This window comes from Cygnus olor, chromosome 15 (genome assembly GCF_009769625.2).
Source record: "Cygnus olor isolate bCygOlo1 chromosome 15, bCygOlo1.pri.v2, whole genome shotgun sequence".
NCBI lineage: Eukaryota > Metazoa > Chordata > Aves > Anseriformes > Anatidae > Cygnus > Cygnus olor.
In genome coordinates this window covers 4,818,866-4,843,685 of record NC_049183.1, presented here as the reverse complement: position 1 = coordinate 4,843,685, position 24,820 = coordinate 4,818,866, and the positions used below count along the sequence as shown (strand labels likewise).

Sequence of the window (24,820 nt, the reverse complement as noted above, 5' to 3'; positions counted from 1 at the left end):
GGCGGCCGGTCCCGCTGGGTTTGCGACAGCCTGCGAGGGGAAGCTGGGGACGGAGCGCGTCCCCACGGGGTAACGAGCTCAACCCTTACAAGCCTTCAGAGAATCCCCTCCACTTAGCGCCACTGCTTAATTTCTGGAGCATCCCCCAGATTCCCGTGGGTGGAGCAGGAGGGCGATCGGGGTGGATGGGTCTGGGGGCAGAGGCGGGGGTGCTGGGGCAGGGAGCGGGGGCGGTCGGCTCCCATCTCCCCCCCCTCGCCCCATGAGCGTCGCAGTCAGAAGGGGCTCAGGGGCCTGGGAGCTGCCGAGGGTTGGGCCAGGAGCTGCAGGCACAGGGACGCTGGGCAGCCCCATGGCAGCCTCTTCTGCCAGGAATCAAAGAATCACAGAATCGTTGGGGTTGGAAAAGCCCTCCAAGATCATCGGGTCCGACCATCCCCCTACCACCAATGTCACCCACTAAACCACGTCCCAAGGCACCAGGCCCAGGTAACCTGCTCCAGCTGCGAGGGTTTGAAAACTGCCCCAGAAGTGGGGCAACCTGCAAAATGAGCAGAAGGGGGTAATGACAAACGCATCAGTCCTCAGCTGGCTGAGGAGCTCTGGGCACCGAGACCCGAGCACCGTGCACCGGCCTGGGGCTGGCAGCTCTGTGCCTTGCTCCCCGGGGGCATGGTTGGCTCTCCCCGCTCCGGTGTGTCCGTCTGTGTCTGTCTGTCCGGGCTGAGCCTGCTGCCACATCCCACGGCGCTCACTGCCTTTGTTCAGGGGCTGGCAGGCGGCTGGGAGCCAGCGCTGCGGCAGGGGTGGGGGCGAGCCGGGGGGCCTGGCGGTGGGCACGGATCCAGCCCCGCGTGCCCCCGCCTCAGTGGTCCCAGCCCAGCTCCCTCCCCATGCTGAAGGGCTGGAGCTCATTTGCTGCCTCGGAGCCGCACGATCTCAGCTCCCTTGGGAGGGCTTGTTTTGATGAGGCTTTTGTTAAAATAACCTCCCCGCAGTCACTGAAAATGCATGAGGAAGCGCAGAGCGCTCAGCTCGGAGCCGCGGCCCTGATGTGCTGCGCGAAGCGGCACAAAATCATCCCCCCGCAGCAGGCCCAGACGTCCTCACCCAGTGCTGCCTGGTTTGGGTCATCCCAAACGCAGCCCTCAGCAGCCCGGCTGCCCCAGCGCCTGCAAAAGACCCATGAAAAAGCAGACGTCCCGTAGCAGACGACCCATGAAATAGCTGACTTGATCTGGAGCAGCCGCTGCCAGGCCCGTCCCCGGGGAGCAGGGGCAGGCAGGACTGCGGGGGCCCTGGCTGAAGGCAGGGGCCGGGCTGGGCGAGCGCTGCAGGCAGAGGGGCCCCGTGCACGGCCGGCAGGCAGGACTGATCGCCCAGGAGAGGAGAGAAGTCATTCCCCGCGTTGCTGCTCCCAGCCCACCCCATCCAAAGCTGCGGCGCGCAGGCGGGAGGAAGAGGCCAAGCAGGGATCTCCTCGAGTTTGCTTCTCTTTTCTTTGCCTCTCCACCTCAGTCCTGCCGCTCTTTCCAAGGCCAACCCTCGAGCCGAGGTTTATGGCTATTGGAGTGCTCCTCATCCCCCTGGTGGGATGGTGGGAAACCAACCAGATCCCACGCTGACGGTAATCCCCGTGGGAGAGGAGAAGGCAACCCAGGTGGCTCCAGATGATCCCAGCAGCACGAGGTCAGGCAGATGCCGCGGGGTGACCCCAGCAGCCGCTTGCTGCTGCAGGGACATTATTGTGGCCGTGCACCCAGCTGGCCGCACCCTGCCCAGCTGGTGCAAGCTGCTGAAGAATAGGGAAAGGAAAAAAGAAGAGAAAAAGAAAAAAGAAGAGGAGGAAGAGGAAGAAGAAGAGGAGGAGTAAATTCAAGGGTGTTGGCTGCTCTAATGTGGAAAGGAGAGGAGCAGCCCCAAGCACCCCCCGTTCCCAGGCATGGCACATATTCCTTCTCAGGTGGTGCAGCTTGTCCCCTTCGGCCCTGCCTCTCACCTCAACATGTTGTACAGACGAGCTGGCAGAAAACTGAGCCACAGAGAAAGCTGCTGGTGGAGCAGCGCCTTGACCATCTCCCAGTGCTGGGGCAGGATCTGCTGGATCGGTGCTCCTCCTTGCAAGGCTTTTGTGATCTGGCCTCAGCAGAGCACTCAGCTGGGTGAGCAGTGAATTACCCCGCGTGTGCGGGGAGCAGAGATCGCGGCCAGGCCGGGGGGAACAGCCCAGCCCTCCCGCAGCCTCCCTGCTCCATCCCCGCAGCACCAGCTGCTGCTGTAGGCATCCACACAGGGGGTCGGCATGCAGAAACAAGAGGGAAGAGCTTGATTTTTCTCCCAACATCTTTATTCCAGTGTAATCAAAATCCAATTAAGTTCCGATTAAAAGGTTTAATTAACCAAAAAATCCACACCTGTCAGCAGAAAAAAACATCTCCATCCCTATATTGTCACCCAGCAGCACCTGCAGAACCTCTCTGGTCCCCACCGCACGTGGACCAGCAGGTACGAGCCCCGCGAGCATCGCCGAGCTGCTGAGCTGGACGGCTGTGGTAGGAAGGAAGTCACTGCTTTGAATGGTGCTAACAGGGGCATTTTAAAGCAAACGCTGTCTTGCTGCTATGTGAGCACTTTGCTCCTGCTTAGCACTTGGTAGCTGATGCGAATGCAAACAGAAAATGGGCCGGTGCTGTTTAACCAGCACATGAGACTTCCTCATCGTCTCTGATGTTCACATGCAAACACACACGTTTAATTAAAGTGCAAATGTTTCAGAACTTCAAAAAATATTTTAAAACTGAAAAGACTGTAAGTAGAAGGATTGACTACAACAGTGGTGAAGTTCTCATGAACTTCCCCAGTCCCAGATGCTTCTTAAATACTGCTACGGACAGGAGATGCACATGCAGCCTCCCTCCACCCCTGCTGGACACAGCCCGGGCTCTGGCTCCTCTGCTTCCCCGGGCACGCAGCGTACCCAGCACCGCCGCCTGCCTTCTGTGCCACAGCACACATTTAGAAACGAAGGGTTTACATCCTGTTGCTTTCAGCATTTATAATTGCATGCAGCCTCCTCACACGCAGCTTGCTGAGACAGTAAGCAGGCAGCCGGCGCGTTCTGGGTTTGAGGTCTGTGCCCTGACGTGGGCAAGCGCTGGAGGGAGGCTGCCAGCTGCCACCAGGGCTCACGGGACAGGTTTTCTGAGCAACTCTTCAGCTCCCAGTGAAAAAAGGTGGGCCAGATGCAAAGGAGATGGGATGGGTGCACCGTTCCCATCTGGGAAGGGAGATCAGCTGTTCACATAGGGTTTGGATTGCTCTAAACACGTTTATCCTGCACAGTGGAATACAACCTGGAAGATCCTGAATGAGCTGGAAAGCCCGGTGGCCTCATGTCGTGCAGATGAATCTGCTGAAATCCAGGCACGTCCCCGCTGTATTCACCAGCATACTGCCACGGAGTACCCACAGAGAGCCCCAGAGCACCGCGCAAAGGCAGCTCCCAGCTCCGTGCAGCCTCACACACCGCCAGCCTCGGGGATTCTGCCCCACGGCCCTCAGGGTTCCCGCTCTGCTCAGCGCAGGCAGTGAGCTTGGCTGCAGTGCAAGCACTCTGCTACCAGGTCCAGAAACGCCGCCAAGGAGCAGGGCAGGTAACTGACCGAGCAAGAAGGCCTCGGTGACCATGCAGGGCTTTGATACTGCCCAAATGAAGGGATCCCTGAACAGGACTGCTCAGGAACAGAGACAACATAGGACTGCATACCCTTCAAAATCGCTGAGGAGATTTGAGTTATAATGTCTCCTAGCTCAGCATAACGTAACAACAGGACAAGAGGCAGTGGGCATGAATTAAACCACGTGAAATGGCCTAAACATCAGGAACACTTATTCGTGGTGACTGAGCACTGGCACAGGTTGCACGGGGAAGTTGTGGGGTCTCCTTCCCGGGAGATTGTCAAATCTGTCTGGACACGGTCCTGGGCAACCCGCTGCAGGTGGCCCTGCCTGAGCAGGGGCGTTGGACCAGGTCCACAGCCCCATTCCAACTTCAGCTACCCTGTGATTCATGACGGTGTAATCACCAGGTCTGGGCACAGAGTAAATCAGTAAGGGCTTGAGATAAGGAAGAAGGTGTTGTCGCAGCACTGGGATCAGGCGACACATGGCAGAAGGAAAGCGACTCATTATCTGCATGACGACAAACAGGAGATTTGCCTGCTTTAATTTCACACTATTAAACAGAAGAAAACTGCCTACCCGTGTGGATCCTCTGTGAAATTAGAGCTGCTTGGGCAGGCAGACAGACTGCCCTGTCCCTAAAGGACAGGAGCTACTCCCATGCTAAGCAAGGTATTCTCAGAGCTTAAGACCCACACACTCTGTGCCATGTGTCAATTTTAATTGTGGAGTTGCACAATGCCAGTGAGGCTGACACGGCTCCTTTGGGTGCAAGAGCTAAGCGGGAGTCACCATGCCCTGCCCTCCCGCTGGTTTCAGGGATATCTGCGTACTGCACTGGTCTGCTCCCTGCTAACTGCTGAGTGTGAGCCAACGCGTGGGTTATACGTACGTGCGATGCTCGTTTTCTGTGGGTCTGACAATTTATTTGTATGTGCCAGGAGAATAAGGCACAGTCTAGCTGCAGGATCAGGGAAGCCTCCCAAAACCATAAACAGAGTCTTCGGTGCAGTGTAATTACCGACATTTCCTTTCAGCATCGTCACATGCTATTCTGGTTAGGAAGGGAAAGTATTTCTCAGAGGCAGAACTTCTACCTAGGATGGAGTTTTACATGCAGTGAGTTACATTTTCCTTCGCAAAAATCATGCCTATGTAAAGAGGCAAATCAAATGTTGTTCCAGCACTGGAAAACAAAAGGTAAAAGAAATAATAATAATAATAAGGAAATGCAGTATTATAAAAAAGCCTGCAAGATTACAGTCTTTGAATGATGGTTGGCAAAGACTGCTTGCTGCCTGCTGTAAGTTATGGCACAATAAATTAGTGCCATAACCTTATCAGCAGTCTCTTCCCCAGGGAAATGCCAGCCTGCACTGCTGTAGAAGACGATGCTGATCCCACCTTCTAATTAGAGATGCCATAAGGTCATATGTTCCTGAGCAGGATGTCTGCTAAGTTGTTGTAATGTCTCCGCGCAGAATCGGAAAAGGGTGGGGGAAGGCTATTTCACATTAGTGACTGGAAAGGAAGAACAGAGACGTGGCAAATATCCAGCAGAAGAAACTCACAGGCTCGGACACCATCACAGGCAAGGAGAACGCCAAGTACCAGAAGCAGCAGGACAGCTCAGGCACTGGTTCTGCCTGATACTGGAGAATCGCACCCACCGGGGGCTGTTACTTCCAGCTGGGCTACTTCAGGTCACAGAAGATTCAGGCTTCAGTTTGTGGAGAAGCTTTTTGTCCCTTTGATATCTCATCCTCCCCAGAGTCAGTACCAGACGTTAGCGAACAGACCCAGTGCTGGAATGTCTGACATGCTTGGCAGGTTCCCAATAGGAAGGTCACATTTGCTGTTTTGTGCTGTCCCTGATGCTTTCAGGTCACTCGATCCCAAAGGACAGCCAGGATCAGGACCATCACGAGCTGTTTTGTCTTACAGAGAAATTTCAAAAGCCAGGATATTAGAAACAGTATTTCCACAGTACCAAAAATAATAAAGTGTCCCTCAGCAGTTAGTACGCCAAACTATGCAGGCATGGGAGGAAGCAGGGGGAATATCGTTGAATTACTCCAATGGAAACACAAGAGGAGGTAAAATATAAACCTGCCCTGCTGAGTGGCAGGTAAGGCTGGCTCTCCAGGACGGTGACTTAAGCTGAAGTACAAAACATTTCTCAGACCCTTCACCCACTAAATGGATCAAAGCCCACACCTACTCAAACCTGGAGTGGAAGAAATACTCAGACAACAAAGTTCCAAAAGAAGATACTGTATTTGTACATGAGTTTTAAGCACTGATCCTTAAAGAACAACAAGAATCTCTCCAGTTTCTGCAGCTAATGATGGCCCATCCAGAGCCAGAGGCGGCAACAGTGGCGGAGAGGCTTTTTGCCACCCGGGCCCCGGACGAAGGAACCACATCATCACCTTTTGGTAGCAGTGCCTGTGCAATGCTGCCTTCCCTCACCATGCCCTTAAGAAAACTGCAAGACCTGGGCAGCTTCTGTGCTTGCCTGCTAAGGAATGTCTGGACCAAACACTTGCCTACAGAGCTTCATTTTCTTTCCATCAAGCTAAGACTGCAGAGGCAGTGGCTGCACTGCCAGCGGCTGTTAGCAGCTACAGACAAACGAAATGTACCTGCCAGGGACGCTGTAAAGCAGCCAACATTCCTGGGGCTGTAATCCTTCTCTTCTGCGCTGTCTCCAGGCACACAGACGAGACATGGGGCTGGGGTAGGAAATTCTTAACCTGCGAGTGGAGGTGCAGACTGCCACAACACACACATCCTCCTTGTCTGTCCTCTGGGCCCTTGGACAAACAGAGCCTTCTGGGGCCGAGGAAAGGATCCAGGATGCCATTTAACGCAGCCATTTGGGGAGTGCAAAGCAGCAGCAGGGTGCCGTGACACTACATCACTGTTTCAGTCAGGGCAGGAGGAGCTCGCAGACCCAGAGTCTGTGTACTTTCAGGTAACGATTGTATAAAACTGTCTGCACAACAGCAAAGTACACAGCGGGACATCACACTCTTGTACACAGAAGCACTCTCCCCAAGACAGGGAAGAGAAGACTCACTGGGAAGGGGAACAGATGTCAAAATAAGCACACAGTCAGAAGAGGATGCAGAAAAGCCAGTCACTGCTGCACTGCAGAGGTAGCATCCAAAGCAGGAAAATCCTCCTGAGACAAATGTGTCTACAGTTACAGGGAAAGAAGTGGCTTTAAATACCTCATCTGAAATCACTTCAAAATCTCTTTGACCACCAGAACGTGCAAAAGATGAGGCAGCACAAGAAGAGGCTCTCATCTGGGCCCTGAGAAACAGGGAGATGTACTGACCCTGCAAGGGAACCCAGCACACACTTCCCTGCGCTGCTTGAGCTGCATACCAAGCTGGGCTGCTGCAGTCCTCTGGCAGACACCACAGCCGGAGCTGGACTCAGCAAAGCTGTGTTTGCCTTGGACTGCAACTGAGAAAGAAGCCCTGAGCCTTGGCAGGGCCCTGAGCTCTCAGCTACCACGGCTCGCTGCCGTGTCAGCCTGGGCAGGCTGGGGTTTGAGGCTGTGCGCCCTGCACTTCCAGTTCTGGTGTCAGCTCAGGGCTCAGCTCTCCCCAGATTTGCTTTTGAAAAACGTCGATGAGATCCTCTGTGTTTCATGTAGGCACAAATGAACCACAGTCTATGTTTTTGGGCCTCCAGTCCCGTTGTTTCTATGCTCACACCTGCTTTGGTGCTCCACTGGCCAGGGGGCGGAATCCAAGCCCAACCAAAAGGAAAAGAATAAATATCCCCTGAACCTGAATAATCCCACTGTACAATTTTCAGTGTGTGACTCTAAAAGCTGATCCTTCATGTTCACTTTGATCAGCTGGCTTGAATGCTGAAGCATAAAAGGTCCAAAATGCCCTTTGGTAGAATGCACCTCAACATTGTGACTTTGAACCACCTGAAGGGCTGGTTCATATGACCCTGTGAACTTACATGGAAAGATATATACAGCATGAAACCATTCAAGGGGTACTTCCTTGATTACACTAAATGCTGGTTCCATGAGGCACTGATGGGTTTCACCTTTTGCATCAGAAAAAAATCATTAGCCCCTGGTGCCAGCAGGCAGACATCGCGGGTAGGATAACACCACATTAACAAGAAACAGCCTGGAAACCAAACCAGCTCAAACATCGTGTAGGGGAAGGGGAAAGTTGAAGAACAATGTTTAAAAATACTTGCTTTTAAGAATTCAGCCCCTCCCACATTAACAAAATCTAATTAAAGGGATCCAGCAGCTGTTGGCTCTGAGATACCTTTGGTCCAAAAGCATTAGGAGTCAGTACGTTTTTCTGACCAAGCCTTTCAGTCCTGGCTCTTCTGCTTTGCTTAGTCCTGCTTCTCTCCTTTGTGTTTCCAAGGGTAGATCAGCTCTCCAAGGAACAGCTTCTTGCAGAGGGATGTCCAGGAATCCTTAGGGTAACAGCTGTACGTAGGCAGCCTGTATGTCTGTACCACACTGCCATACGACAGAGGGTTGATCTATGAGGAGGAGAAAGAGGGACAGCAACAAAGAAAATGCGTTAAAGCAGGAGGTACAGGCAGTTGAGGCAGGCAAGTGTGACTTTGGCATAGCACCGGCCTCTGTTAGAACATCAACACCACTACTCACAAAATGTCAAACTCCCTCTCTGGCTAGTTACATCTATTTAGCCTTGAACAATGCACTGAAACATTAACAAACCGAGCTTGGCAAGGAGTATTATTCAAATAATTTCCGAGCAGAGAAGCAGATGCAAACATCTGAAGGATTTGAGAGCGCTGCTCAGTTTACAAGGGTGTGGGACTGTCACCCTGTTAAGAGGCTGTAGTGGTTGGAGAGATGGGGGCCTCCCACTGCAGATGCAATACTCCTTTGGGGATGCACTACGACTTGTAAGAACTATAACGTGTCACTTAAGCCATCTCTTTTACGGACCTACTACTTTAAGCCGCTAAGTCCTTGGCCCACAGCTACACTTTAAGCTGAACATGGTATCACTTCTTCAACACGTGGTGGAATCGTCTTCCAGCAGAACAGTACACAGACCACACAAAGGGCTGCTCATTACCATTTAAAATTAAGTCTCTTTGGCTGAGTTCATAGTTTTCAATTTGATTTCAATCACCATCCCGAAAATGATCTGCCTGCAGTCCCTACCTACACAAGCTCGTAGCCTCTGACTGTGGTCACAAAATTGCTGTGTTGGTCTTTTGGAAGATGGGGGAGTCAGACAGATCTGTTAGCTGGAGAAGGGGCAACAGAAGCACATGGAAGGATATCCTCCTCTAGTGAAAGGGTCCAGTTATGCTGGAACAAACCATGCAGATGCGTGAAAGAAGAAAGAGACTATAATTTGTGGTAGAAAATCCAGACATGAAAAGGATAGAGGCAGCAAAAAACCACACACAGTCACTACTTTGTCAGAAGCTGAATATTTCCTTTGCCCACTGAAGAGTGACCAGATTTCTGGGAGTTTGCTTACACCACCAGTTTGCTTCACCTATCTGGTGTTCAAGAAGAGGGGAAGGATAAACTAAGAGATGGAGCCCCAGAAGACAGCAATTAAGCAAAGAGGTCACTAGAATTGGTCTCGGAGACCTTTGCCAAGTCTTTATTGTTTCAAAGTACAATATTGTTGAAGGACAAGAAGAAAATGCTTGTGTCCAGAAGCATCCCTAAGAAGTTTAGGAAAAAAAAAGTCACAGCAGCAGCTCACAGAGGCTGAGAGAAGCCAAAGAAGAGCCAGTGGGGTCCAGCTGTGGGAACACAGATTCAAACAGATCCACAGAAAGCTGGTTCTGAATGCCATCAAAATGAACATTTGTACCAGAAACCCAAGAGCTGAGCTCATTCCACCTGAGGTATGTGTAACCCAAACTACCGCAGCTCATATTTCAAACACACTCTACAGCCTTATGGCCAAGGACTGACCACAGCATTTATTGGATGTTATGCATGACTGTAACCAACCTAATCACATTGTGGTCACAGACAGCTTAAAAAAAAAAAAAAGACCAAAGAAACCTTCCCCTGCCCCAATTAAAAAACACATCACCACTATAACCAGTAAAACTTGAGTAACTATTTCTGCTTATTTCATCAACTCTACACAAAACAGTATGCTTTAAGTGAGAACATACTGGAGGAGGACAGGAACTGCTGCTATATGAGGGAGATGCACAGTGTACCTGCCCCTGGCTATTAGCAACATGGGCTGGAAGGTTTGGACATGTTTATCCTTGAAAATCATCTCTAGGCAGTGATGATGCTGAGTGGTAACACTTGCCTACTGAGAAGTAACAAGAAATTTAAGCCCAGTGCAATATATATTTCTGTCGCTCCCATGATAAATGGGAACAACCAAAACAAAAGCAAATGGTTATTAATGAAGTGGCAATATGAGGTCCTTTTATGCAATTATTGCAGTTCAAATTTATATTATATCCTGATATAATGTGCTCCCCTTGTTTCATAACAGAACTGTTCCCTTTTCCTTTCCTCTTTTGCTTAACCCTTTTCAAAGCAAGTGCTGCGAAAGATGACATTTCTGGCAGAAGATATACAGATGAATTAAACACATCGTGTCTTCTCACTGGGCTATCAGTCAGCTCAGCCATGCTGCCAGAAATATTTCTTCTTGTGTACTAAAATGAATGATTTTAAACACTAACGAAAATACTGAACTACGTAAGAACTCCTGGAGAAATTAAGTAGCATTTGGAATGGAAATATCATCCCCTACCCTCTGCCTGCCTATGCCTGGACTTTGCATTCCAGCGACACTACCTTAAAAGCAAAAATAATCACTTGGCTGAACCACAAGCTGAACATGAATGCTCAAAACCAGCATTATTGATTTCTAATCCATTACCAGTGCCCCAAAGGGCAGCTGTGAACGTATCAGTCACCTATAGCTTAAATCATTTGGGGCACAGTTACATGCATATGACCCTACTGCCATCACGCATGCTTCTACAGGGCCACCATATGGGGAGGGCACAAAGCCACTGTGCAATATATAGAAAAGAGCATCACCATGTACCATAGGCAAGAATTTTAGCACGTCACTTAAAAATAGGCTTTTTAGATTTTCCTCTCAAAAGACCTATCATAAAGTGGTATATTCAGCAGAATTTCTGACATAAGCCTATTTTTCATTTCCACCAGCACAAAGAGAACAAAAAAGTGCCTTTACTGATGCTGTGCTCATTATTATTTGAACAGAAGGCCAAAAGAGACATCCACTAAAGCACTTCCACATCTTGAAATGATGACTTATGCTATATTCTAGATAGCAAAAGGATCTTTCTGCAGTGGTCCAAGGAAAATTCATCATATTCATATGATTCACTGCCTCTGCTCTCTATCTAAGGCCTGATATTTTTGCTCTGGAGAAGCCATCTACCTTGGCTCACAAACACGCTGGTGCCAAACTGTCTGTTCAGCTGCTCCTGTGCCTCACCACTGGTGTCCACAGTTTCCTTTTTATGGACTCTTCTGGGCAAGCAGAATGATAGATTCTGGTTCGTACACCACTATCCTACTGGAACTAAGGAAGTGGGAAGACAACATGCTTTGAAAATGCTAGTTTCGCCCCAGAAGACATCTGCTGAAGGGATTCCCTTTTGAATCACTGCTAGATGATGTGCCAGTTCTGTGCAGATCTGACCTATGCTGAAATAGGGTGAGGACTAGACCGCTGATGGAAAAAGCAAAAGAACTGGGAAGCCATGGTTAATTCCTTCCCACACATTCCACCAGTGTGCGAATGTTTTTTATAAATTCTGTACACTGCCTCTCACACTTTCCTCCTCGGATAAGCAAGAAAAGGGATGCTGTGATACAGCAGTATTCCTGCAAAGTCAAGAAATACGAGTTTCACAATCACTCCTGAAAGCATAATGACAACTCCACTGCTACCATCACATCATTTCTTTTCAGAAAAAAATTGTTTTATTATATCTGGCGACAGAGCGTGGAAATGCAGTGTTACAAAAGTGCAGGTAACCTTTTCCTATACACCTTACCAGAGTCAACTCAGGAGAATAACAGGAGGCCCTTCCCTCTATTCTCTCTCCCATACACTCATCCTGACTGCATCACAGAACAGCTATGACTTTTCAACACATCTGGAAAGCAAAATCTTTTCCTAGCCCTTTACTGTCTTTCAATCTGAATGGTTTAGCTGTCTTCTTTTGCTTCTCTCAGTGTTCAGCAAGTATTAGGGTGCAGCTGCATACAGACTGAAAGTGCAGTGATACTAATGTGAAGTTTTAATTACAGAAGTAAGAGAGCTTCATGTTTCTCACATTTCATTTCACATCACACAGGACACTGCATTGTCTCTAAACTGATGAGTCAAGCAGGGTATTAAAAAGAACAGAAAAAAGCAGCCAAGCATTGCAATGTGAAAAGTATTTCCCTTGTTTTAGCACTTTACAGCTGAATTTTTTTTAATTGGGGTCTTCAAAAAAGAGAGACCAAGTCATGGGACCAGTTCAGAACCCTAGAAGTGAGAAGGATGTTGGGGTCAGTCCGAGGGGATGCGTACAGCAGAAAGTGTCACTGAGGGCACAAGTGACTCACCTGCATAAGGAGTCGAAGAGGTTTTCCATCCTGCTGTTCAAGGACTCTGAACTTCACACCGGCTGAAAAGAAGCAGAACAAAGAAACCAAGTCCAGGCTGGAGAAAAGCCCATGCTATTTGCTGTTCAGCTCTGTTGGCTGAGCACTGATTTCCTAGAAATGGAGTTTTCCACCTTTCTTGATTTGTGAACCCTTACCCATTTTCAACAGGAAACACAGATTCTCTCTAAAATGGTTTTATGTGTAATGACAAAGGATGTGTTTCTCTTAGCTCCATTAAAACCAGCCCTCTGACTTCCAGGCTTAAAATGCAGTCCTGAAGAAAGCACAAAGCCCAGAAATCAGCCAGCCAGCACTGATGATGACAGGGACTGCAGTAATCAGTCTCTGTTCCCAAACTTCCATCAGAATGGGAACTTCATGGTAACAGGAGGCAGAGATCACCTTTAATTTTCACTCATGGGGGATACGGCGCATCTGCAAATCTTTCAGACTAAGGGAGAAAAGTGGCTGGCCTACAGGCATTATAAACATTTCAAAGCAACCACTACCTATTAAAAACAGCATTCGTATGTTTTTAACACACTACTAAGCCCATCAAACCTGCCACTTTTATATTCCCTCTTTGACTTGCTACAGTCCCAATACTTTAAACATTTCGGATTCCAATGGTGACATACTGCACATGAACACTGAGTGAAATCCTTCAAAGAAAGGTAACCATTACGTCTAAAGAGGCGTTTTTTTCTTTGAAAGATGACAAATCACTTCACAGAAATAAAACCAATCCATCTTCAGCGTACCTGCACCAGCCAAGTGTGCCCCTGTCATTCCTTTCTATAGGTGAGAAGATGAGGCAGAGTAATGCAGTGAACTGCCACAGATCAAACAGTGAGTCGGGAGCACAAACAGAAATAAAACTCTTCATCTGTGTAGGCACTGTCACAACAGCATCTATATGACTCTTACACATCTGAAAAACAAAATAATTTCTTTCTTCCCTTCAGCTTTGAATTAACTGAAATTATATGGTTTTATTCATCCTTTGGGGAGTGAATGCTCTTGTCTAGCAGAGAGCTCTTCCCAAATCACAATGCCTTCTTTGTACAGGGCAGAGAGGAATTATGTAGGAATTATATAGTATAACCCAGAGTTTTGCTGGGTTATACTGAAACATGGGCTTCAAAAAGATGTTGGAGTACCCTGGGTCTCAACAAGTAAATGTGCTGGAAGAGAAAAAGTCTTCAAAGTGATTCATTGAGTTTTGGCTAAGAGAAAGTGTCTGAGGCATTCCAGGAACTTGTCTTCAGGCAGGCAATTTGTGAGAGAGGGAAACAAGTGGGCACTAAAGTTTCAGGTGGGTGGCCTAGCACTCTGGAGTCTTGTTCTAAGACCAGTCCATTAAACCAGCAAATGCCATTTCTCTAAGTCATGGCCACACACTCCCCTTCTACAGATTTTAGTCTGGAGAAGAGGAGGCTCAGGGGAGACCTTATTGCTCTACAGCTACCTGAAAGGAAGGTGTGGGGAGCTGGGGTCGGCCTCTTCTCACAGATAACTAGTGATAGGACTAGAGGGAATGGCCTCAAGTTGTGCCAGGGGCGGTTTGGGTTGGAAATGAGGAGACATTTCTGCTCAAAAAGAGCAGTCAGGCATTGGGACGGGTTGCCCAGGGAGGTGGTGGAGTCACCGTCCCTGGGGGCGTTTAAGGAAAGGTTGGACGTGGTGCTTGGGGACATATGGGTGATATTGGTGGTTGGGGGACGGTTGGACCACATGATCTTGGAGGGCTTTTCCAACCTTTACGATTCTATGCAAACTAACAGTCTCTTGATTTAAGCACAGGAAGGTACATCTGAATATGAGGGGGCACTTCTTTACTGGGAGGGTGACAGAGCACTGGGACAGACTGCCCAGAGAGGTTGTGCAGTCTCCTTCTCCGGAGATATTCAAAACCCGTCTGGATGCCATCCTGCACAAGGTGCTCTAGGGGATCCTGCTCTGCAGGGGGTTGGACTGGGTGATCTTCAGAGGTCCCTTCCCACTCGGCCATTCTGTGATTCTGTGATTATTCAATTGATCAGGAGTCTTAAACTTTATATAAGAAAATACAAATTTGTTTTAGAATAACCTATAGACTATAATGCTCAGAAGCCTCTGAGCAATTAATTTCACAGACAGAGCAGGAAGGTTTGGTCTTACTCCAGATCTTCTCTTCTCCAGCAGAGAAGAACCCCCAGCTACCCTCTGAAATTGCTAGCCAGTTCCAGAGCTCACGGTTCAGCATTTTTTGTACACAGACATCACCAATAGCACAAGAGAGGTAAGGACATGACCCCATTTGTTTTGTTTCACATTACAGTGCAGTAGAGCAAGCTCAGTGCTTGTTTGTGTTCCTGTAATTATAGAGGCACCACTAAGTCAGGACCTACAGAACCATCCTGAGAGTGACAGAGCTTGTCCCAAAGTTTGTGATGTGAATCAACACTGGGCAAGAGTGAAAGAGAAGTAATGAAATGACCTGTTCACAATCAAACAGTGCATTGCTAACTTGGGTGTGGGGCAGCCTGAGAAGCCTGGACCTCACTGCTATGCCTTACTTCACACTCTAAATCGACATCACACTGTATCCATCCCAACCAAGGTGTCATCCCTCGAGCTGACACTGGGCAGCCAGAACTCTTGCACAGAGGACATCAGCTTTGATGTAGTTACAATATTTTTTTCAAATCCAAAGAATTTCACATCATGAGGGGAAAGAAAATATGGATTTAACTTCTGGTGTGTGGATGTAGATTGTACATCTACCTTGGCCTAGGCTTCATCGATATCATATTTTGTTAATTCAGAGGCTGAGTCAAGGAACTTAGAGTCCAGATGCCAGCACTGAACTGAGATGAACTTAAACAATGCACTAAACCCTTGCTGATAGAAAAAGCTATTCATTTGTGTTGGTAGAACCATGTTGATGGTGCTTGTAAAATCAGCTGCTGTAACATACACCAGAAGACTTCTAATCTGAGTCTGAAAAGGGAGGCAAAATCTAAGCAGTGGGGACATCAAGTGATGTGTACTCTCTGAAGTCCTTTGAATTTGATTCAACTGCTCCATCTGTCACCATTCCAATTCTGTTTTATATTCTGGTGCAGGAATACAGGCTGCAGAAATTCTCAGAGATGCCTCTTCATCTAGCAGACAGCATGGTATTGCAGTGTTCTCTTTCATAAAATGTTTAAGAGAAACAAACAAATAGCCAGCAGCAAAAGTTTGGTAACAAAAAACTGAGCAGACAATCCTCTACCTGGGTGGAGGCTTATCACCCTGCAAAGGGTAGCTGGCTTACCAAAACTGAGAAGTAACCCCAGACTGATGAGAATATAGGGGCTTACAACTCTCAGAGACAGCAAGATCTCCTTCTACCCTATGACCTGCTGTCTACTGGATCAGTTTTCTTCAGCAGCATTTCCTGTTCTCCAAAGACAGCTCTGAAGGGCTAAGAAGCTTCTAGCAGGAAATTCATAGGAACATGCAGAAAGCACACATGGAAAAACAACAGCCTTGGTAACATCGCTCAGCTCTACCTTCCCAAAATCAAACCTGGCACCACTACAACATACAGAGCTGTTACCAGTTCCCTTAGGCTTCCTTTACTTTTGATGACTAGCTTTCTTTTGGTGATGATCAAGCTTTTTCTTGTTTTTAAAATTCCCACTGCATGCTCTTTAAATGGATGGAAGATAATGATTTAGACTGGCTTGATTTTAACTGGATCAACTATATCTACTGACAGTGAAATCCATTTCAAAATGATCCTTTACTCTGATACTAACCATGGCTCGTTGTCAAAAGGCGAGAAATGATAAATAGTTTAAAAATGGTGATAGGTTAATCTCAAAAAGGGAATGATTGTCTGAAACCTCCCCAGACCTCTGAAATTGAACCAAACATCTCAGTTCAGGACTTCAATTTGTAAAGTCAGACAAGAACTGGAGCTCCAATGATTCACATTCTCTGTCAATCCAGCCCACTGAAAGAGCAGATTTCCCAAGTATTTTTGCAATTTTTTTCACAACCAAAATATACAAGGTTAACAGCTTGTTTAACTCTCAGATGTTTTACCTGGCCTAGTACACTAGAACTGGAATAAAAAAAACAAACAAACAAAAAAAAACAACCTGATTTAAATGGTGTTTGCTTGGGTGTCACTTTTAGTTATCACAGGCTTTGTAAAGGTGCTTGTGATTCTGATTCAGCATCAAATGTTTTTCCACTGACATCCTCATCTTGCTCGTGCAGGAACTGTTTAACAGTATGGACAACGTTATGCCTTGGGTTCTTTCCCAGCCCTCGGCATCTTTTTATTTAGAAGCTATCCATTGCGTCAAAATGAAATGCATAATGCAAAATCCGTGACCTTTTGCATATGTAGTGCTGAAGGACTTACCTGCAAGTCTGTAGGATCTGCAGAGCCGAAGGATGATTGAATAAAGAGGCAGAGAGTCAACCAGATCAACTAGCAAGTGTATCAGGCCTTGCACAATCACCACCAGCAAACGGAGCTACAGAGAAACAGTTTAATAAGCAAATCTCAGAGAAACAGGAGATGTAACCCTTGAAAACCCATGAGTTGATCTGCAATCTGACATTGTGTGTAGGCTAAAGCATCCCAAGGTGGGTTTGATGTCTAGACAGGTTGGGCATCCAGCCCCTGCATGATGTTCTTTGACCATCTCAACTTTCAACTGTCAGAGCCTAAGAGGGAGAATTCAGGCTTCCATTTCTTAGTGAACTCCATCAGTGAATGCAAATTTCCCACTCTCCAGCAATGAGCTGAAGTAGCTTATTTCTGCTTGAAGAAACCCCATGCAGAGCATTTAAGCAAAAGCAAAGCAGTCAAAAATGAGCTTTCTACTTAGTGCTTTGTGTCCCCTGACTAAAGCACCTCCTTTTGTCAGACAGCATTTATTTTTGCTGTCAAGCTCATCTGAGAAGAGAGGGCTCATAAAAGATGTTGAAATCATGTGAAGGCCTCTGTCTGTGGAAAATTTTGCTTCAGGCAGGCTGCAGATAGGACTGGTTGTATTGGGGGAAGAAAAGAAAAATAAGGAAGTCCAATCCTCCAAGCAAAGCCTGGCTGACAGCATTTAACACGGAAGGTTAACTTCTTGAAGAAGTTGTTCTGGATCAAACTAGAGGGGTCGCCACCCCAGACATTACACGGAAAGATTAAAAATAACTTCTGAGTGAAAGAAGGCAGGGGAACAGCATGTCCTGCTGACCTGGATTTGCTGGGAATTCCATTTGGAGAAACACAGACACGTATCCTGAATTCCACTTGCTTGGCCTACATGGGTTGTGTGAGAACCCTTCCTGAACACTCAGATAAATCTTGAATTCTCTTTGTGGATGACAGTAAATGACAAGGAAACATTAAAAAAAAAAAAAGAAAAAAAAAGAAAAAATAAAAGATCTCAGAAGACATAATACCATTAGCTTCAGGGATTAAATCTTACCAGGGTAAACACCAAATAATACAGTGCAGTTGTAGGCAGGAGGAACAGCAGGATTGTAAATAGCAATGTGCCAATAAATAACTGGGGAAAAAAGAAACACAAACAATCATTAGTAAAGCAAAGCCAAAATAAAATAAAAATAGGAAATGGTGAAACAATGACAGTTTGCAAGATTCTTAACTTATTTTTATTCCCTATGTGAATAATTCTGTTACCTTGAATATTTTCAGTATTACTTCTCTTTTTGGGCCTTTTTTGAGGCTATCTTCTCTATGACCACATTTGGAAAGACAAACAAGCTGGATCCTGACAGCACTTTTCCTTTATAGACAATGCCCAATATTTCCTATTTTAGTCTGGCTTCCTTAGCAAACAGGGCTTACATGAGCATGCTGTTTGTCTGTCCTCTACCCCTTTAAGTTTTAAAGCCATCAGTCAGTTTTTACCAGAAAAAGGTGGAAGGGTAGGGAATGTTATAGAAGTTTGAGAAGTATTTTTGTTCCTCCTTGTTTCAGGAGAGCTGGGTAGATAACCATTCCCACAGGCAGCAGCTGGCTGGCCAGTCTGCATGTTTGCAGCTCCACAGCAGCCATGGACTGCAGTATCCTGCTCAGTGGGAAATTGTGATAGAGAAATAAGTTAGAGTTACTGAGTGGGGGGTGCAATATTTATACATAAAGGAGAAAAAACCATAGGAAAGCAGGTGTCATTAGCTCCGCTGCCCACAGAACAAGTTATTTCCATTTTGGGCTGGCCCAGCTGGCTTAAGTCTAATTAATTCCAGCTAGAATCAGTGGAGAAATACAAATTTATGACAAATAAAGATCTGACTCTTCCATTCTTAGTCACAGCTTCCAGAAGAGAGAGGACACAGGAACACGGGGCACTGCCATTTCTGCAGGAAGAGAACATGGCCACGGCATGTTATGAAAGAAAATAACCCAGACACTCCTGTCACAGAGGTGGATCAACATCCCAGCTTTATGCATGTAACCAGAAATAGATCGCAGTCCAACCCATCCTCTTCACAGCAGTTGCTTCTCGCCTCCTCTGTCACTCCGCTGCAGTTGCTTAGCATCTCCAGAAGTCTTTTAAGGTCAGCTTTGAGTGTCTCGTCCCACCCAGGCCAATGACAGAATTCCCACTGGCCTCTGGAGCAGCAGGATGAAGCCTGAAGTGCCAAACCAATTCTCCTCAAAGCACAGAGGGCAGAATCCTGACATAAACAGTCAGCCTGACACAGAGGCTCTTACTTTTCTTTCACCAAAGAAAAGAAAATTAGCTCCCCCACTGCAGTGCAAGAAGCTGAAGCTTATCTGTTGCAACAGAGAGAGGCACTGGCCCTGGAAGTTACCAAATATTATTTTATTTTAGTGATGTTTGCAACAGCAGGTGTGGCGCAGACAGGCTCTGCTGAACTTTCATATGGCATTTCAGAATTTCAATAGAGATCACAGTGTTTGACAAAAAAAAACTGCCTCTGCTGTTTGAGCGAGAACGTGTGGGCCAGGATCCAGCACAGTGTGAATGAAACGGGGCCTTTTAATAGAAACGCTGGCAAGTCTGTTCCTACGGCAACACTGCTGGGCACCACTTCTTAACTTGCCTCCTTCCCCGTACCCAATCCTGTGCTCCAAGAGCCACGAGAATCTGCAGCACCCAGTGAAGCTCACCAGGGCGCTCAGCACCTGCCAGACAAACCTCCTGAGTACGCAGAGTGCAGGGGTGCTGCCGAGCCCAGGGTTTGTTTGAAGAGGATGCAGTGCTGCACAATGTGCTCGTTTTGGGCACCACAGAGCCTCCTGTGGCCTCCGTCTCAACATTACCCAAAGCAGAGCAGGATCGCATTGCCTACAGGCAGTGCCCTGCAGCAAGCCCCTGGTGCTGCAGCACTACCTGGTCCAAGTCATAGGAGCAGGAATCCACCCGCTGCCGGAGGACGTTCCACTTCTTCCCACGGAACAAGCGCCAGAGGGATGACAGGCCGTAAATCTTCAGGCAGTAGAGCCTGGGCAAAGAGAAGACGTCGCGCGTTAGAGCAGCGAGTTCCCGAGCTGCCTCAGAAAACAGCTGTCATCACTACACCCCTGCGCCCACTCACTCACTGTACCACGCAGCTCGGAGTGACAGGAGAAATCGACCTGGGGAAGACTCAGTTAAAATGCTAATCGCTCGCTCGGCTGTCCTGGGGCCGGCCCCTGGCACAGGCAAGGCAGGCTGCTGCGCTGCTGCAGGCAGCTCCGGACCACTGGAGGGCAACCCCCTCGCCATGCCCAGTGCCTATGGCAAGTCTCTCGATTTCTGCTCCCGGGGAAGAGGTTGGCATACGTGCAGCGGCAAGTGCTGCAGGAGGGTGGCCGCTACGAGCAGCAGCCACCGGCAGCCCCACGCCACCGCCCTCCCTGCTGCAGGAGGAGCAGCAAGCTTATTTCCCCGCGCACACCTCAGTCTCTAGGGTTCAGACCTGCCCTTTGCTCTCACCTGACACCCTTCCCATGGCTGGAGTGGCCAAGGCCCTATCCTTCACACTTGCATCAGTACAACCCAATTTTGCCTCTGCAGCAGAGAGGCAAGGGAGAGGACTGGTGCCCTTGCACCTTCATCCACAAGAGTGGGAAGAAATCTACTAAACGGCTGGTGGCACCCCTACCGCGTCCTTCCAAGCTGTTTCACTTGGTGCTGCGACACTCAGAGCTCTCCAAGGAGAACGGCAATGGTGAGAGATGCTTGGGGTGGTAAGAGGTGGGAAACAGAGACATCTACAGAACAACACAGAGGAAGAAAGAGCCCCTGGCAGGGAGAAGAGTCACAAAGAACCCTGGGCAGCGGTGTCTGACATACAGGACTGTAGGGAAGGCGGACAGAGCCAACCTGTCGGGCAGACCAGAGCCTGAGCTACATCAGCCAGACCGGTTAACCAGCCTACTTCAAGTGTGGAGGCTGCTTAGCCTTCAAGACAGTGTTGTGAAAGCAGTGGCGAGGAGTCTTACCCCGGCGAGGAATCTGGTTTGAGGAACACCAACTGCTTCAAGGAACTGGCAGGGTGCCCAGGCTGGGAGGCACAGCTCAGCGCTCTCATCTCAGGGCCAGAGGGTGCCCGGGAGGACTCCTCCAGCTTGCTGGCACACACCCGACGCGGCTGGGATGCAGGCTGCCCACTCGCCCGCGTGCCCCAGCACGACACCAGGCGTGTGGACCTGATGGACCTGCTCTACCTTCGCCGCTGCCTGCACACACATGCCCGCTCTCGTTTCACTGCATGGTTTGTTTCAGAGGCAGAGCTCAGACTTCAGCAGCACCTGAGCCAGCATTTGTTCTGCCAGCTGCACGAAGGTGCTGTGGTGGTTGTGCTGGTGTGGGTGACTGGTACCCGCTCCTGACTCTCTGTGGGGACACCAAGCACAGCAGGGACAGTTTGGTGCCAGCGGCAAGGTAACGTACAGCTGCTCTATGCTTCTAACAGACAGCCCAGACTGGTAGACGGGCTCCCTGCAGCTCACGACGGGAAAGCAATCAGCAGAGAAAATGCTTTTCCTCTTTCCACTCACAATTGGAAGGGACCAAGGCCACTTTTCACAGCCCAAAACAGAAATTCTAGTGAACTAGAGATGTTGGGAAGAAACTCTGCTTTACTGACGTTACTGATTTTGGGTGTAAGCCCTATGCTCACAACAGAACCAATTCATATCCCTAGACTACATGTAACTGAAGTGCTTCTATTTCTGTTGTTTGCAATGTGAAGCCCTCTGCTCAGAGCCTGGGGAGGAACAACAGCAGTTCTGTACTTTATAAGCCAAAGGTTCCATTATTCATTACCTTGTATCTCATCTCCTTGGCAAGAGCAGCTGTTCTCCAGTGGTCTGTGTGATGCCTTGCTGCAGCACTTGTTAACGGAGGGCAGGAACTGAGCATGTCAGCAGGCACTGTTTGCACAGTAACCCCAACGTGCCCAGCACAGGAGGTGCCCCAAAGCCACACGCTCCCTCAGAGCCTCTGCCTAGCTCCCAGGCAGTGAGGCCCTCCAGTAGGTCCAGACAATGCCACCAGGGTGGGGTCACAGTCCTGCTGTAACCCCTAAACTGACATCTGGGCTCCATAATCCAGACAAGAATCCCTGAAGCCAGGCATAGACAGGGACTTCTGGGTTTCTCCAGAAGAACAAGTGTTCCCCTTTCTTCCTCCTCTCCTCTAGTTCCCTGAAAAACCACTGAGTAGGGTGCCACTGAAGAGTATTATGAGAGGTTGAATTAAAGGAATAGGGTGAACTTGCCCTCTACCTGTCACGTAGTTTTATTTTTCCAGGTCACTACCACAATAAGTAAATATTTAAGAATAAAACGAGAACTGAAAGATAGATTGCTTGCACTGCTGTGACTATCATTTCTACATGCATAAAAGAAAGCAATAGATTAATTGCTGGCTTAAACTGTGAATTCAAGAGAACTACAACAGGATTGAATGTACCTAGTATCCCACTTGGGCCTGGGATCAGATGATTCATTGTCTCATAGATTTCATATATCAAGGTTTAGGTTTTGTGGATTCTTTGGTGAGGAATCAAGCCACAGTGGCTCCAGGTATCCCCAATACCTGCTTTTTGCTAATGCTTTCTGTATATTGAGTGTCCATCTGGTTTTAGCACGAGGCTTTGACTCCATCAGTAATCAATAGCTGCCACAGCAGACAGCTGTTAGGTGCAGTGCTCCACAAAATAACGATAGGCCCTGAATGTCCATCGGACTTTCTCTGCAAACATATCCAACCCACAACCAAGTGAGATCAACTCACCTTGCTCCATAGACATAGAAGCAGTAGATGTGGAAGGTCAGAAGTGCAACGATGTCAGAGAGGATGCAGAGAGCCACAGTCAGGCCCAGACAAGCCGACAGACCGACATACCAGAGGATCATCTCAATGAATGGGGACATCAGGTGAATGTAGCCTAGTGGACATGGCAGTGTCAGTATTTGACTGATACACCTTATGATGACAGTATCAAAGGACTGATTTTCTCCCTGTTTTGTTTCTCCCCTCTGTTCAAACATCGCTCCAGAAATCATAGCCACAAAAATATAGAAGTGAAACTGGAAAGTTCCTTTAGATGGCCATCTTCTGCTTAGGAGGACAAAAAAGAGCTCTCTTTTCCCCTAGGTTTGTGTTCAGGTGTGGCAGCTCTGTGAGGAAGGCGAGGATGTGCTCAGCTTGAACAGAGCAGTCACCTTGCTCCACACAGAGCTTACTTTTTCAGATTTGTGTCCAGGTTCCTAATTACATTTTTAACCGCACGTGTCAAGCTTTACTGAAGTGATCCCTCTTTTCTTCTTATTCCCACAGAAACCATCCCAAATGAATTTTGTAAAATAAAACAGTCTAGAGACACACAGCATCTTTCATCACTGAAGTGGAGCACAGTCACTTACTTGAATGTCAAGTAGACTACGTCAGTATAATAACTAAGGAGTTCATTCCCATCGTGATTATTTTCCTTTATCAAGACACTTACTAAGGGTAACAGTGGTGTGGTATTTCAAGGAGGGAATACACATAGAAAAGCTGTAAAAAACTGCACTATATTGAAGTCAGTAGCAGGGCAGAGTTTGTGTTTGCATCCCAAAAGCACACTTCTCTTCCCTATCCTATCAATTGCCTCTTACAGGGCAATGCCTACATTAGACCTAAAACCATCCCTTGGACAGTCACCACTTATGGCACCAAGAAATCAAGATCCATAGTGACTTGCACTTCTTGCAAAGCACCAAGACAAGCACTTTATTTAATATGCATGACTTCCTCGTGTGGGAATCCAACTTTGGCTTGAGTTCCCACAGCAGGAAGACTCACAGATGAGTCTGTACTTGCAGTAGTGCATTTTGATTCATTATTCACCTCTAGGCAAACATTAAGCACTTGGGAGGGAAGAGATGAAAAGGGAGGCTGAAAAGTTAAACAACTGCACTTACTAATCCAAAGATGGATGTGGTAAAGGAAGAAACGGCCCAACACCTGATCCAAAGCTCGGTTCATTTTCAGTCCAGCTGGTGCTCCCATTAGCCACTGGAGCAGGTCCTGGAGCTCTTCAGCTACATGCTACAAACACATGGAAGCAAACACGTAAGCAGCCTGAGATAGACTACTACCACATCAAACAAGTCCAGTGTACTGAACGTGTTACCCCTAAAAAAACTATTTCACCACACCCTTCAAAGCAATGGAGAAAAAAACTCAAACGACCATAGAAAACTAGTTAACTCAGAAACACACCTTTATTGGAAAATGACTCTTTACTGAACCTAAATGTAACAGCATGAGAGCGCTAAACTGCTTAAATGGTTTCTGCTGGGAACATGAACCTAGGGTTTGTTCATGGATGTATTTGGTAGACTTGTAGTCTGATTTCTTGGTGTAATAAGTATACTTGAAATAGATGGCAAATGCTGGTGCACAAACCAACTTAGTTGGACAGACAACTGAAAAATCAGAACTGAGAGAGCAATCTAAGTATGGGGAAAGCAGCCAGGATCTGTAACGGGGCAGGATGGCTGTGTGCTCATGGACAAAACAGGAAAATTTTAAAATGAAATAACCTGTATGAGTTTACAGCAGGCTAGAAAACACAATTATGTAAACATGCTTCATATACAAACAAGCTTTCTTTCTACTCTGTGGTAAACTAGGCAAGATCAGCCATGGTGTAGGGCGCTGATCTTGCCTACCACTGTCTTGTCAGACTTGCAGGCTTCAGAGAGAGATACCCATGGCATCCCAGTAAAAAAGAAGCCTTCTGAATCACTGAGAACAAAGCTGATGGAGTTTGTTTCCAAATCACAGAGGGCTTTGACTCACAATTTCTGGTGATTTAATCCCAAATTATTTACTGATTTTCTCTCTACACCACACTGCTTTGACTGCAGTAGGCAGGGCAGAAGATGGTGGGGCTCTGCTCCTCAGCAACGTGCACCTGAGCTTCTCACCTAAGCTGAAATCAACGGTGAGGTTCCTT

At 47.7% G+C, this 24,820-nt stretch overlaps 1 protein-coding gene across 3 annotated transcripts in view; it reads right to left on the bottom strand.

The window, feature by feature from the left end:
* Window positions 1-5,943: 5,943 nt before the first annotated feature.
* Window positions 5,944-24,820, bottom strand: part of PIGQ (phosphatidylinositol glycan anchor biosynthesis class Q) — a 35,223-nt gene continuing 16,346 nt past the window's right edge. For all 3 annotated transcript variants that reach the window (XM_040574302.1, XM_040574303.1, XM_040574304.1), the window contains exons 5-11: window positions 23,781-23,907; window positions 22,609-22,762; window positions 19,717-19,828; window positions 17,821-17,901; window positions 16,752-16,866; window positions 12,308-12,369; window positions 5,944-8,220 (exon numbers count right to left, since the gene is read on the bottom strand). In XM_040574302.1, coding sequence (XP_040430236.1) covers window positions 8,068-8,220; window positions 12,308-12,369; window positions 16,752-16,866; window positions 17,821-17,901; window positions 19,717-19,828; window positions 22,609-22,762; window positions 23,781-23,907 — 804 coding nt within the window. In that variant the 3' untranslated portion in view covers window positions 5,944-8,067. The remainder of the gene's footprint in view (window positions 8,221-12,307; window positions 12,370-16,751; window positions 16,867-17,820; window positions 17,902-19,716; window positions 19,829-22,608; window positions 22,763-23,780; window positions 23,908-24,820) is intronic.